Source organism: Ursus maritimus, unplaced genomic scaffold (assembly GCF_017311325.1).
Source record: "Ursus maritimus isolate PB19 unplaced genomic scaffold, ASM1731132v1 scaffold_3, whole genome shotgun sequence".
NCBI lineage: Eukaryota > Metazoa > Chordata > Mammalia > Carnivora > Ursidae > Ursus > Ursus maritimus.
In genome coordinates, this window is record NW_024425563.1 from 94,858,822 (window position 1) to 94,871,825 (window position 13,004).

The 13,004-nt window shown below is 62.3% G+C and overlaps 1 protein-coding gene across 1 annotated transcript in view; it reads left to right on the forward strand.

Annotated features, from left to right (window-relative positions):
* Positions 1-13,004, forward strand: part of ADCY1 (adenylate cyclase 1) — a 92,398-nt gene that overhangs the window by 29,725 nt on the left and 49,669 nt on the right. The window contains exons 4-7 of the mRNA XM_040644490.1: positions 2,157-2,284; positions 8,306-8,464; positions 9,697-9,838; positions 10,807-10,962. Coding sequence (XP_040500424.1) covers positions 2,157-2,284; positions 8,306-8,464; positions 9,697-9,838; positions 10,807-10,962 — 585 coding nt within the window. The remainder of the gene's footprint in view (positions 1-2,156; positions 2,285-8,305; positions 8,465-9,696; positions 9,839-10,806; positions 10,963-13,004) is intronic.

Consider the following 13,004-nt stretch of genomic DNA (forward strand, 5'->3'; position numbering starts at 1 on the left):
CTCTTTTGGTCTCTCAATCTTGCTAATGACAGCCAGGACATTTGCGATTAGAAGGACAAGATGAAGTGTTAGCCACTTACTGCCCCAGTCCACTGTGGGCTGTGTCCCTGGCCTGGCCCTGCAGCGGGCCAGCGAGGAGGGGCCGAGGTTTTGCGCTGGGGGTTGGTCACCAAGGACACATCTGCCGCTGACAGGCTGTAATCAGGAGGCTGTGGCCCCTGGATGCTACCTGCTAAGTGGTTTGTCTCCCTGCCCTCACTTGGAGATTGGCTGTGCAGGGCAGTAATGGTCACACCCAGGGCTCCCAGGGGGCACCTCCCCGCCTTCCTGCCGCTCACACGAACCTGATCACTGGGAGGACGTCCTGACAGCCAAGAGAGGAGCGAGGCTTGGCAGCGGCCCCTGGTGTTATCCCTGGGCCTGGGGATGGGGGAGATTGGGAGAGGGGCTCCCTGTCCCTGGCCTGCTCTGAGTGTTGGGGGACGGTGGCGATGGGGACAGTGTCAGGAAAGAACCCAGTGTTGCCTGCCGGCCTGGAGGCTTGGTCAGTATGGCCAGAGAAGGCTGGCTGGCTTAGTCCCAGGTCCTCAGCTCTGCAGGGAGGACATCTGCATCCGGCCATCTGGTTCTGGGACCCCCTGATGTCATCATAGGACAGGTCGCCCCCAGCATGTCCTTCTCATGGGACACCGGGCAAACCCCCTTCCGCAGACGGGGAGGCTGGTGTCCAAACAGTTAAGTGGTTGGATGTGGTCACTCGGAGGCTGAATGGTCAGACCTGGACCTCCCTGCGGCCAGCTCACAGTCTGTGGGGGGACCCCGAGGGCTCCGCCTGCTGAGGGAGGCCTGGGGCTGCGTGGGCCCCTGGTCCTCTGATGCGCGGCCACGGCCCTGGGTGTGTGTGAGCGTGCAGGAAGCGGGAGCTGAGAGTTCTCACTGTGAATTCTCAGGTTAACGTGTCGCATTGGAGGAAACGCGCAGGAGTGAGGTCTTCTGTGACTGATGGAGAGCAGGATGGGACAGGAGCTGTGGACGTGCTCTCAGAGTGGGGGCTGTGGGGCAGGACATCTCGGGGCCTGTGAGCTGCTACTCACCCGGGACGTGCTGGCGAGGCCGGCCCCTCGCAGACACACGGGCCCAGGGCCCACGGGACACACGCAACATGGAAACAAGCTAGGCTTCTCACTGGGTGTGTTTGCTCTGGGAAACATCATAAGTTTTCATAAAATTTGCTGCTTGCGTTGACGTGTAGCGGATTTGCTCTCACCTTTGCGTTAATGCGTTTTGAAGAATGTCTCAGCTGTATCTTGTGGTGAATGTCCAGGGGCAGGACCTGCTCACGGGAGAGAGTTTTGTGAGGCCGTCTGCTATTTTAGGGGTGTAAAGGGGAGCTGTACGGAAGCGTCTGAGAAGTAAAACCGCAGTCACAGACGTAATCACAGCTGAGACCAATGGGCTAACGCACGATAGCGCTGGGAAGTCCCTCCCCAGCGGGACGGCGAGGTGGGTGTGGACACCCTTACTGACGTAAGTGCCAGAGTGGACATTCTGGGTGTCCCTGTGGTGGCGAGGTCAGGGTGCAGACCCTGGCGGTCCCCTTGGGGCTCAGGCCCTGGCAGGTAATTCTTTGGTGACCACTGCCCACATGCCCCATGGACCTCAACCTCAGGGACACTCAGGTGCGTGCACCTGTCTGTCTGGGGCTGGTGTGTGTGTGTGTGTGGGGGGGGTCTGACAAAATGCACAGGGTCCATCACGTGGCTGTCTGAGACAGTGGTCAGGAGGGGTGCTGTGCTGGGCCCTCCCGGGAGAGAGAACGTCCCCGGGAAAGGAGCTGACTCTGGACTTGGGGCAGTTTCCCAAACTTGAATGATCTCTGGGTTTGGCCAGGTGGGCTGAGGGACAGGCAGGGTGGACCCCTGCATGGGAACAGACCTGAGTGCAGGTGTGGGGGTTTGTGGGTGCCCCGGGTGACCCTAATCACAGCCCATTCTGAGGCTTCCCTGGCCTTGGAGGGGGTCCCCTGGGCGGGGCTATGGGGCCAGGTACCTATGGTGCTGCCTGTTCCATGGTCACTGGCTCTGTGGTGGCGAAGGTGCAGGTGCCCAGGCCCCAGGCGCGTCACTAGCGTGCGATTTGTTTTCTTGGCCCCCCAGGAGAACCACTGTCGCCGGATCAAGATCCTTGGGGACTGCTATTACTGCGTGTCTGGCCTCACCCAGCCCAAGACCGACCACGCCCACTGCTGCGTGGAGATGGGTCTGGACATGATCGACACCATCACGTGAGTGCCCCACGGGGACCGGTCCACCTCGCACCCCCACAGGCCCCGCAGGCATGCACTGTACTGGCCGGTCTGTCCCGAGGGGCTGTCTGTCCCCAGGCTGCGGAGAGCCAGGCTGCATGGTGAGGCGTGGGTGGGGGAGCTCCTGCCTGAGCTGGGTGCTTCTGAGACCCTCTCCTCTGTAATTTGCTGGGACGGCATTTCTTCATCCGTGGCCATCCCGGGTGTGGTCAGGGAATGCATCAGTGGTGCAGGAAGAAATCAGCTTCATAGCTTAGGCAGACAAGACATCCAGGGAGTTAGCCGGGGAGGGGGCTGGCTCAAATCCAGCCTAATTCCACTGAAAGGAGCCGCGCGCGCTCATCTTGACACGCAGAGGTGTTCGGGGGCTCTCTGCTGAGGGAGCTCAGAGGGAGCAGGTGCGCATCCCGGGAGCACCGTGGGCCCACTGCACCCACTTCTGAGCTGGCCTTGTCTCGTCCCGTCAGAGAGCGGCATGAAGAATTAGGGACCCTCCATCGGGGCCGGGAAGGGGGGCGCTGGGAGGTTGAGCTGGTGGACAGAGCACCCACATGCCCACATCTCAGCAGCATGGAGGGGTGGGTGCGGTCCAGCCAGACAGGGTTCACAGGGACTGGTGTAGACGTCCACACTCGGAGCCGAGAAGTGGTAGCACCACTGTTGTAGGAGGAACACGGAAGAACAGAGAGAGAGAGAAATGCAAATGAGGAGGCTGAGAGGTGGGGCTGGCCTCACAGATGGGCCCCTGCAGGTGGGGTGTGGAGGCGTCCAGGAGCGGGGCGGCACCCTCACCAGCGCTTCCCGGGGACGGTGAGTGCGGGGCCTTGCCTGGGGAGTGGGTTCCCGTGCCAGTGGTGGCCGGTCAGAACCCAGCGCTGGGTCGGGGGCAGAAGAGGCCCTGGTGACTCTGTGGTGCGTCGAAACCCTGGAGCCCCCGCTCCCGAGGAGGAAGCCCAGCAGCAGGGCAGGTGGGTGGGGACCAGGGACGAAGCAGAGGTGCGTCCTGCAGAGGACGTGGAGGCTCGAAGGCGTCTTCTGTTCTCTGAGAGGGTGTCCTGTCGTGTCACCTGTCCCGTCACACCGATCAGACCACAGCGCGCCACCTGTCACGAATGCACCGTGCGTTCACGTCCTTTGTCACGGTGTATGCTGTACGTTCTGTCACGTGTCACTTCTTGCGTCACGTGGGACGGTCCTATGTCACATGTAGTCCCGCTGACCACCTGTCACATCACGTCGTGTGTCGTGTCCTGTCTCGTTCCTGGACCTTCTGCGCTAGAGTGAGGTCGCGTGCATGGAGGTGCAGGGAGGCAGGTGTCAGTCCCTCCGACCGGGAGCGTCTGTGGAGCACCGGCTCCGTGCAGGCGCAGAAGCAGGTCAGGGTTGCGCGGTGCGTGGAGAAGTGCGTGTGTCCCCCTGCGCCCCGGCCGGCTGCTGCAGATGGCCCATGGGGTTGAGCAAGATGGCCTCGTGCCCCTGAAGGTGGGTGATGCCGGTGGCCCCTGCTGGGGTCCTCCTGGGGGGGCCTGGTTCCCCTGAAGCCTGCCCCCCCACGGTCTCCTCACCTGGAGGGGCCCCTAGATGTGCACTTGGTTGCTCATGCGGGGCTCCAGCCTCACCCAGTGCAGCCCCGCCCGTCACTCCCCTGCCATCTCGCGGGCTGCATTTCAGCAGACTCGGAGGTGTTTCTGGGGGCGTCCCCCTGCCTGCCCCTGACTGGGAATTCTGCACCTGCCCTTGGGTTTCCGCTGTGTGGAGAGGTGGACCTGCCCGCCTTTCTCAGCTCCCTGCTCCGTTTGCTTTGGTACATGGGGTCCCCTTGGCTGTGTCTCCTGGCCTTTTAGCCATGAGCTCCCGGTCCTGGGGTCCTGCTGAGCCCTGAGACCAGGTCTTACCATTGGAGGCCGTCCACCCGAGGCTGGAGGGCATTTTGAGTGACCTCCAGAGGCTGCCCTCCGCATCAGCTCCAGATCCCCAGAGGATTCTGGGGCCTCAGGCCTGAGTCTCTGACTTGACAAACTGGGAGGCCCTCCTGGGCCTCGTCCCTGGCTCTGGACCACAATGAAGGCCACTAGAGCCACAGATTGGAGGTCACCCCTGCCCAAGATGAGCCCTCTTCTTCTTCTCTCTTTTGGGTGCCACAAAGCAGGGCGCTGCCAGTGTGCGTCAGCCGCGTGGCTGGGCTTCAGGCAAGGACCACGTCCTGGGGAGGGTCACTCTTGGCTGCTAGTGGCCTCACCCGCCACACTGTCCCCACTGACGCAGGAACACGTGCAGGACAGAATTTGTTTATTTGTTTTTGACTGGAACTTTAGAAACATGAGATTTCCCTGAGAAGAAAGGAGGACCAGGGCCCTGGCCTGGGCCCATCAGTCTTGCCCTTGCGCTCTCTGAAGGACTGCCATCCCCGTGAGGCCCCGATATGGCCCTGGGTGGCTGTGGCGAGCTGTGGGTGACCCACAGCTTGCAGACGCCCCTGCCAGTCCATAGCGGTCTGCTCCATATGGCGGTCCTCTGAGTGGACGGGGAGAGCTACAGCAGGGGGATGGTTGGGCCACTTCATGCAGGCCCCGTGTGCGGTTTCGGGGTGCTCAGGATCAGGGGGATGCTGCTCATTTGCCCCGAGGGTGAGGCCTCGCCGGCCGCACATCCAGTAGGCTTGCTCACTGGGCAAACACGATAGCCCCCCCAAGTGCGTGCTCGGGACGGGCCTCTGAGGGGCCGGGCGTTTGCTGCCGCTGGACAGAGAGGAGCTGAGGATGGTAATGGTGAGGGAAGGAAACTCCTCAGGGACAGGCGTGTGCAGGCCCCGGCTGCCTGGGTTCTGACCTCTCCTGAGGCACGTGTTCCCGGTCCAGTGGGCGGGGAAGGATCTTGTGTTCCCCTTGGTGTGTCGCTGTGGGCATAACGGGCGGGAAGGTTTACAGGCTCTGTGTTGAGGACAGCACAAGGGTGCCGATGTGGAAGCGAAGGCCCGGGGCTCCCATCCCGACAGTGGGCACGGCTTGCGGGGCTGGAGGCTCTCCCAGCGGGTCCCCAGCTGCTGGAGCTCCGATTCCCCCACTCCGCAGGGACGGGGCCGCTCAGCACAGGGTGCAAGTGGCTCCTTGGCTCCAAACCGTTAGGATTCTATGCATTTCCAGCAGCGAGAGCCTTGTCTGTCACAGGGCTCAGCGAATCGCGCATCAGGGCGGCAAGCGTGCGGGGCGAGGTCTGGGTGTTTGGTTGGCTGTGTGGGATCAGGGGAAGTAAACGGCATGTGCTCTGCCCTCTGAGACCCACCCTTGAGCTGGCGAGGCTGCTGTGGTCGTCGGCAAACCCTGACGCAGCCAGGCCAGAGCAGGGATGGTCCAGGGCGGGAGGCTGTGTCCCATGGCTCAGGGGGCCCTCCTCCTGCCTCCTGTGTTCTCGGCACACGTGTCTCGGTGAGACCGTCCCCGACGCGCTGTTTATTGAGAAGCGAGTGTCCAGGTAACTGCGGATCTGCTGACACCAGGATTCAGATGTTTGAGGCAGAACGTTCTGGAAGAGGTGAGAGTGTGCGGGCTGCAGGATTTGGTCCCCATGCCCTTTGCCCCGTCCTCGCTGCCGAGGCAGAAATGCTATAATGTGCAGAAACACCGTTTGCGGTTTTTCCTGTTCACATTTCTCTGTGTTCCTTTCCTTTCGCAAATTTCAAAAACTAAAAGAAAAAACCTAAAATTTTAACCTTATTTTGTTTGTTTCAGCGCCTCTCACTAGAGGTTGGCACATGACTGAGAAAAGGTAAAATTGAGAGAAAATCCGTTCGACTCATGTAGGAGTCAGTAGGTGTCAAGGACACGCCCACAGTCAGACTCCTGAGTAACTTTTGCCGTAACCCCGTGACATGCAGAATCCCGGACTTGCACCGGGGGCCCTGGACCCGACGTGAAACACTCCAGTCCTGGGGGCTAGGCCCTCGGTGGACACAGGGGGCAGCGCTGGGCTCCCAATGGGCCCAGTACGGCTTTGCGTGGGGGCGGGGCGAGAGGGGTTCCAGTGAGGGGAATGGGCATCCGAAGGCCCGGTGAGGGGACCCCAGCAGCTCCGTGGAGCAGGGTCCAAGGCAGCAGGGACTGCTCGGGCCGTCCTGCAATCTGGGGTCCTCGAGGACGGTCTCCTAGTGTTTCTGCACCTGCGTCTGCCAGAACGGGTTAGCGGTCCGCGGGCTGTGGCCTTGAGCCTGGAGACATCGGGGTAGCTGGTCGGGGTAGCTGGGCTGCTGTCAGAGCCCACTAGCACTCATTCAGCCTCACCCTGGATTGCACATGGGGAAACAGAGACCCGGCGAGGGCAGAGGTTGGCACGGTCACATTGCTGGGCTGATGGGACTTCCCTAGCAATCGGGCTGCCCTGCTCATGTGCGCTCCCCACACGGAGTGGCCGCCTTTGCCCATTTGAGGTTCTGAGAGCCAAAGCCTCTGGACGCTCTCCTCGCCAGCCGCTAAGTCCCGTGTCCTGTCCGTATGTTTCAGACAGAAGACCCCGAGCTCTTTATTTCATCATTGAGGCCCCTTGTCTTCTTTTAGGGTTTCTAATTCAGATGTTTTAAGGGACCTGGGCACCCCCGAGTCTCTGGTCATTTGGGCCAGCCTGCCCAGCAGTCATGGTGTGGACAGGAGCAGTTTCTGACGGACCCTGTCATACCCGCACCAGTGATGGGCCCTCGGGGATGAGCGTGAGGATCCGGGAGGGCTTTCTGGAGGCTGCATCTCAGCTGGGCCAAGTCATATTAGGCATAAGGCAGGCACACACGAATCAACCCCAAGTTTTAAAGTAGGAGGGAGATTTGTCACTGAGCTCACGGACTGCCTGCTATACTGGGCAGGGTTGGGGGTCTGCACATGGCTGGGCTGCAGGACACGTTATGCTGGGAGGGGGCAGAGGACAGTTTGTCTGGCAGGCCGGCCCCAGGGTGGAGACCCAGCAGTCCTGTGTGTCCGATGATTCCTGGTCTCCCTTCCCCCTCGTGACAGACCTCCTAACCACAGGGCCACTGTGTCCTGGGCCGTGGCTCAGGCTCCTGGCCCTTTGTGGTTGGGCTTTGGTGCTGATGGGGATCGGAGGGGACACACCTGCCGTGGGGGCCACCTGCGGACAGGTGGGCATCACATGACCCAGTGCTCCCTCCCATGAGGCCTCCTTGCACTCCTGTCCCTCGGAGCCTACGATCGCCCCTGTTGCTTCCTCGAGGGCTTGCTTTAGAGTTTTCCGTAATAATGTAACTTCTGCCTGTTGGGGAAGAGTGGAAAACACAGGAAGACGGCGTCGGAGGGCCTCAGCATGGCCGCCGTGTGTCCCATTTGGTCTGACGTAGTGCACTGTGTGTGTCTGACTGTGGCGGTGCGTCCTGGAGCTGGGGAAACTGTGCGTGGCCCCCCCTTGGGCGCCCCCATGTGACCACTCGCGTGGAGCTGCCTGCCGTGGGCAGCGTCCCCTGGGTGCCGCAGGGACTCGTGCTGGCCTGTGTTCCCCAGCTGGGGGCGACTTGGCCACCTGGACCCACGGCTTGGTTTGGGCATCCACGTTTGTCATCCTGTAAAGTCTACTTGAGGGTCAGGCCAGGTCTGGAGCTCGGGGTAAAACCCTGGCCGTTCCCCAGGGCCCTTGGGCCATGGAGACTGTCAGATGGTCCTGGTGGGTCGTCACACCGGCCTCTGGCCAGCAAGCAGGCATGAGCCCCCCTCCCGGGTCAGTGGGACACAGAGTGGATTGGAGGTTGCAGGCTCATGTCCCCCTGGGGGCTGCCCTGGGTGGGGAGGGGCAAGGGGGCGACGTGGTCACGGCGTGAGATGCTCAGTGGCTGGGGAGCTGGGGGGCCTGGCCTGGAGCAGCCCTGGGCACCTGGGGCCACACTCAGGAATCAGGCTGACTAGGTCAGGAGACCCCGTGCTCCTGCCTGTCCAGGCTCCCCTGCATGTGCGAGCTCGCGGGTGTGGATGAGGGCCCAGCCCCACGCCCGTGACATGTCCGTTGCAGGTCGGTGGCAGAGGCCACGGAGGTGGATCTGAACATGCGTGTGGGGCTGCACACCGGCCGGGTCCTCTGCGGGGTCCTCGGCCTGCGCAAGTGGCAGTATGACGTGTGGTCCAATGACGTGACCCTGGCCAATGTAATGGAGGCCGCTGGCCTGCCCGGGTGAGTCGGGGCGAGGTGGTGCACTCTGGGGTCCAGAGGACAGCGTGGGAGGGGCCTGTGCCACTTCCCCAAACTCATGTGCACGGGCCAGGCTATGTCCAAGCAGATGAGACCGGGTCCTGAGCAAACTCCGCCTGCCCCGGGGGCCCCAGGGGAGCCGCGGTGGGAGTCACCTGCATCTTCCCCCATTCCAGACCTGCGTCCCCTTCCCCTGCCATCTGGGACCGTCACAGGCATAGCTGGACCTCCGGTGCCACAGGACTGAGAGGCAGTGGACACTGGGCATCCCCTTCCCCTGCCATCTGTGTCCGGGGAAGGGGCTTGGGGGACTGTGTCTGGGCTGGCCAGGCCGCGCCTCGGCTGGGACCCGCGGTGGTGTCCACTCCTGCCATGTACTTGCACCTGACACCCTTGCTCTGTCCCAGAGCCTAGACTGTTCTGCCCTGAGCGTGGTTGCTGACATTTCCGGGACCCTGGAGGCCCCTCTGCTCTGCGACTGGGTGTGCCTCCCATCCCTGTTGCGGGCGGAGGACCCCGAACACAGGAGCACCTGCCCTGGCATCTCCAGAGAGCCCTGGTGCTGGGGTGTCCCTTTGCAGTTCAGGGTCAGGCTGGCAGGTGATTATGTCCCAGGAGCCCGGAGGCCGGTGGTGGCGGGGGGCTCTTGCCACGCTCGAGTGCCCGGTTTTTCCTGCAGGAAATTGAGGGGACTCAGTGGTGTGGGGACTCTGGGCTTGCAGGAGCTGCTCTGCACGCTGGGGTGTTGCTTTTGGCCCCCAGACCTCAGCGCTCCGGTGTCTGGGAGGAGCGGGAGCTGCTGGGTTCTGGGGGCCGCTGTGGATCTCAGGCTCGCAGCTCTGCTCAGAGAGGCCAACTGACGGTTTCTCCTTCAGTCACCAGGAAATGCACTGGGGTGAGCACGAGTGCCGCCCCACCTCATGTGGACGCAGTGTGACTGCCTGGGGGTCTTGGGGACACACTCGCTTTTCCCCTCACGCCACTGCCTCCCTTCCGCTCCTGCCAATGCTGGGCCCCTCTGCCGGCCCGTACCCAGATCCGAGCTCTCCCCTGTAGCTCCCCCCTTGCTGGGCTCCCTCCCCCTCTTCTTCCCAGGTGACCGGTGCTGCCCGGTGACACAGGGAGCCTGAGTGCTCCTCCTGGACCTGCCTGTGGGGAGGGACGCCTTTGCTGCAGCCGCAGGCCCTGGGCACGGCTGTGCTGCTGTCTTGCAGGAAGGTCCACATCACGAAGACGACCCTGGCGTGCTTGAACGGTGACTATGAGGTGGAGCCGGGGCACGGGCACGAGAGGAACAGCTTTCTGAAAGCTCACAACATCGAGACCTTCTTCATCGTGCCGTCACATCGGCGGAAGGTGGGCTCTGGGACTGGGACTGGGACGGGGTCCCTGCTCGCCCATGCCTGCGCCAGGCCTTCGGGGTGGGCAAGCTCATGAACCCCTAGTCGGAACCCGGGTCCTCTCGGGGGCTGGGCTGTCCTGCATCCTCCCTCTCCCCTCCCCCTCTCCTGCAAACAGGTCAGGTATGGGGGTGCACCGAGCATGGAGGGGTGCTGTGCACACAGGGAGGCCTGTGACCATCGTGTGGGGGGCAGTCGAGGTCACTGTGCCCAAGGAAACTGATTTGGACATGATTAAGGGGGGCCTAGTCCTTCCAGGGCTCAGGTGAGGGGTGGAGGGCATAGGGGAGGGGCTCAGGGCACAGGTGAGGGGTGCAGGGCACAGGTGGCCCCAGTACGCCTTCAGGACAAGCAGGTGGGCTATGAGGGAGAGCTTCAAGCTTCTCCATCCTGTGTGTCCGTGGATGGGGGCTGTGCAGTCACTTATGACCTGGGGACCGTGGCTGCGGGGGGCTCCGGGGCAGGACAGGCTGGGCTCAGTGAGCTCACTCCTGAGGAAGGGGAGAGAGGGCATGGCAGGTGTCAGTGGGCTTGGAGGAGGGCTGGGTGAGGGGTTGGCGCTGGATCCCGGGACAGCAGGGGTCACCCATGTGGGAGTGGAGCGTGAGGTAAGAGGGGCAGGGATGCCGGGGGTCAGTGTGTGGTGGTCCTCAGCCAGTTGCCGGCCCAGCCAGCGACGTCCAGGCTCCAGCGTCCCTCCCTGGCCTGGCCCCAAACCTTCCCACTGCTCCACCCCAGGACTGGGCCTCACTCTGGGTTTCAGAGGCCCCAGGTGTCCTGTGGACCCGGCCTGCTGGTTCCGTCCACTTCCGTTTGCCCTCCCCGTGACCTCCCTCTCCCCGTTAGGTGCCCGCTCCCAGCCCGGCGGGGCGGGGGGCAGCACGGGTCTGCTGACCGGTCTCTCCGTGCCGGCTGTCGGCACAGATCTTTCCAGGGCTGATCCTTTCGGACATAAAGCCCGCCAAGAGGATGAAGTTCAAGACCGTGTGCTACCTGCTGGTGCAGCTCATGCACTGTCGGAAGATGTTCAAGGCGGAGATCCCCTTCTCCAACGTCATGACGTGCGAGGATGACGACAAGGTGGGAGGGCCTCCCCGCCCCGGGCAGCCTGGCCCCGCGTGCTTCCTGGCCGTGTAAATGCTGTGCAGAGCTGGGCTGCTTTGGCTTTCCTGGAAAAATCTTTCTATCATATTGTGGGGTTTTTTTTTTTTTTTTGCAATTTGGCATTCCATGTGTTTATGGGTAAACGCGTGCCCGGACCCCCAGCGGCTGTCTGAGCCTGCCCTCAGGACACTCATGCTCGTCTTGAGGACTGGAGCCTCAGCCATGGCCTGCGAGCCCGGGGGCCTTCTCCCTCTTTGTGGTTAAAGTCGTCCAGTCGACGGAAGGTGGCCTCCCCTGGTGGTCCCTGTCTCGTGGCCTGGCTGCCAGGATTTGCCACTTTCCTCTTGGGTTGGTCAGAGTCGTCTTTGGATGTTCTGGTCTTCTGCTGGGTTTGGGGGGCGGTGCTGCTCTGTGGGGTTCCCAGCATCCACTTCAACCACATGGTCCTCACGTCTTGGGGGGCAGAGACCCCGGTCACCTGGGGCAGGGCGCTGTGTCCCAGGAGCCCGGGACAAGCCTGGCGCACTGCCCCTTCCCTTCCTGTGTCTTCGTGTCCTGGGCCCGAACCCAGTCTGGCTCCGTCCGTGACCAATGCCCGTTTCCTGAGACCACAAGGCTTTTTGTGGTTTGGGCTGTGAGCTCACATTTGTACGAATTTTGCTGGAAATTCTTGAAGAGCTGTGCTGACGTGGACTCTATCAAGATTGGCCTTCCCCTCGGCCAGGTACCCGGGGGCTTCACGTGCTTGGCCAGTGGATTTTGGATGTCCCAGGCAGGCAGACGTGTGCACATGTGCTCCCGGGGGGGGCTTCCCCTTGGTGCAGAGCTGGGTGTAAGACTGTCCCTGGTGCAGGGTCTCCCTGCGTCTCTTTTGCTGACAGGGCCACTGGGGGCGCGGGCCTCTATTAGTTTTGACCGCACTGCCCACTGTAGTCAGGCCTCGCGCTGCTGTGTTTGTCTCATGACGGATGACAGGCTCTCCAAGCTCTCCGGGTCTCAGGTGGCAGTGGCCCATCAGCCACCTGCCCGGCCTGGGTTCCCATGTCTGAATGTCCTCGGGTGACTTCCCTTTCTTATCAGCTTGCTGTGCATTTGAAAGTGTGTGTGTGTGCATGAGTGTGTGTGCATACATGAGTTATGTGCACGCGCATGCATGAGTGTGCATGCATGAGTGTGCGTATGCACGCACGTGTGTGTATGAGCGTATGTGCATGTGCGTGCGTGCATGCACATGTGTGTGTGTGCATGAATGTGTGTGCACGTGCATGTGTGAACCTTTCCCTCCCTGTCGTCTGGAGTCGCTGCTGGATTCCTCACCCCCGCTCTCCTCCTCCTGCCCCTCCCGGGAGCGCAGAACCATGTGGGTTTCTTCCTGTCTCCCATGTCCTGAATGCTGGACCAGCCCCTGACACCCCAAATCTCTGGAGTGCGGGGTGCCTCACAGGTCAGGTTCTGCCCGCCTTCAGACTCTGCTGCTTCATCTGTGTGTGCCGGGGACGGTGCTGGCCCTCCAGCCTCCCTCCTTGGGGGACACCTGCTGCCTTACGCTACACCAGGAGCCTAAGTGCAGTGTGCAGGCCTGCACCCTTGACATCGTCCCTGTCACCATGCCCGGCACCCCAGGGTCCAAGGCCGAGCCCCTTGACCGTCGTGTGGTTTCAGGGCTCCCTGTCTGCACACAGCTCCCCGACCTGAGAGGGTCTCCCGACACCCCTGGTGAGCTGTCTGCCAGTGCGTGGGACTCCTGGGCCCCAAGCTTTGGCCCCTTGTCTGGTCCCTCCCCGCCAGCCAGCACTTCCAGCCTCCATGGCCCAGGTAGTTGCCCTGCCGGGGAGACAGAGGTACAGGCAGGTAACAGGCTTCCCCTCATTGCCATCTGCCTCGTGAGTAGTGAAAATAAGCCCCAACGTGCAGGATAGCAGTGTCTGCACCATGGGAGGCCCCCAAACGGTAGAGACAGGACACTGACAAGGCCGGTGGTCCCAAAGGACGGGGAGGAGAGACACAGAGGCAGGGCC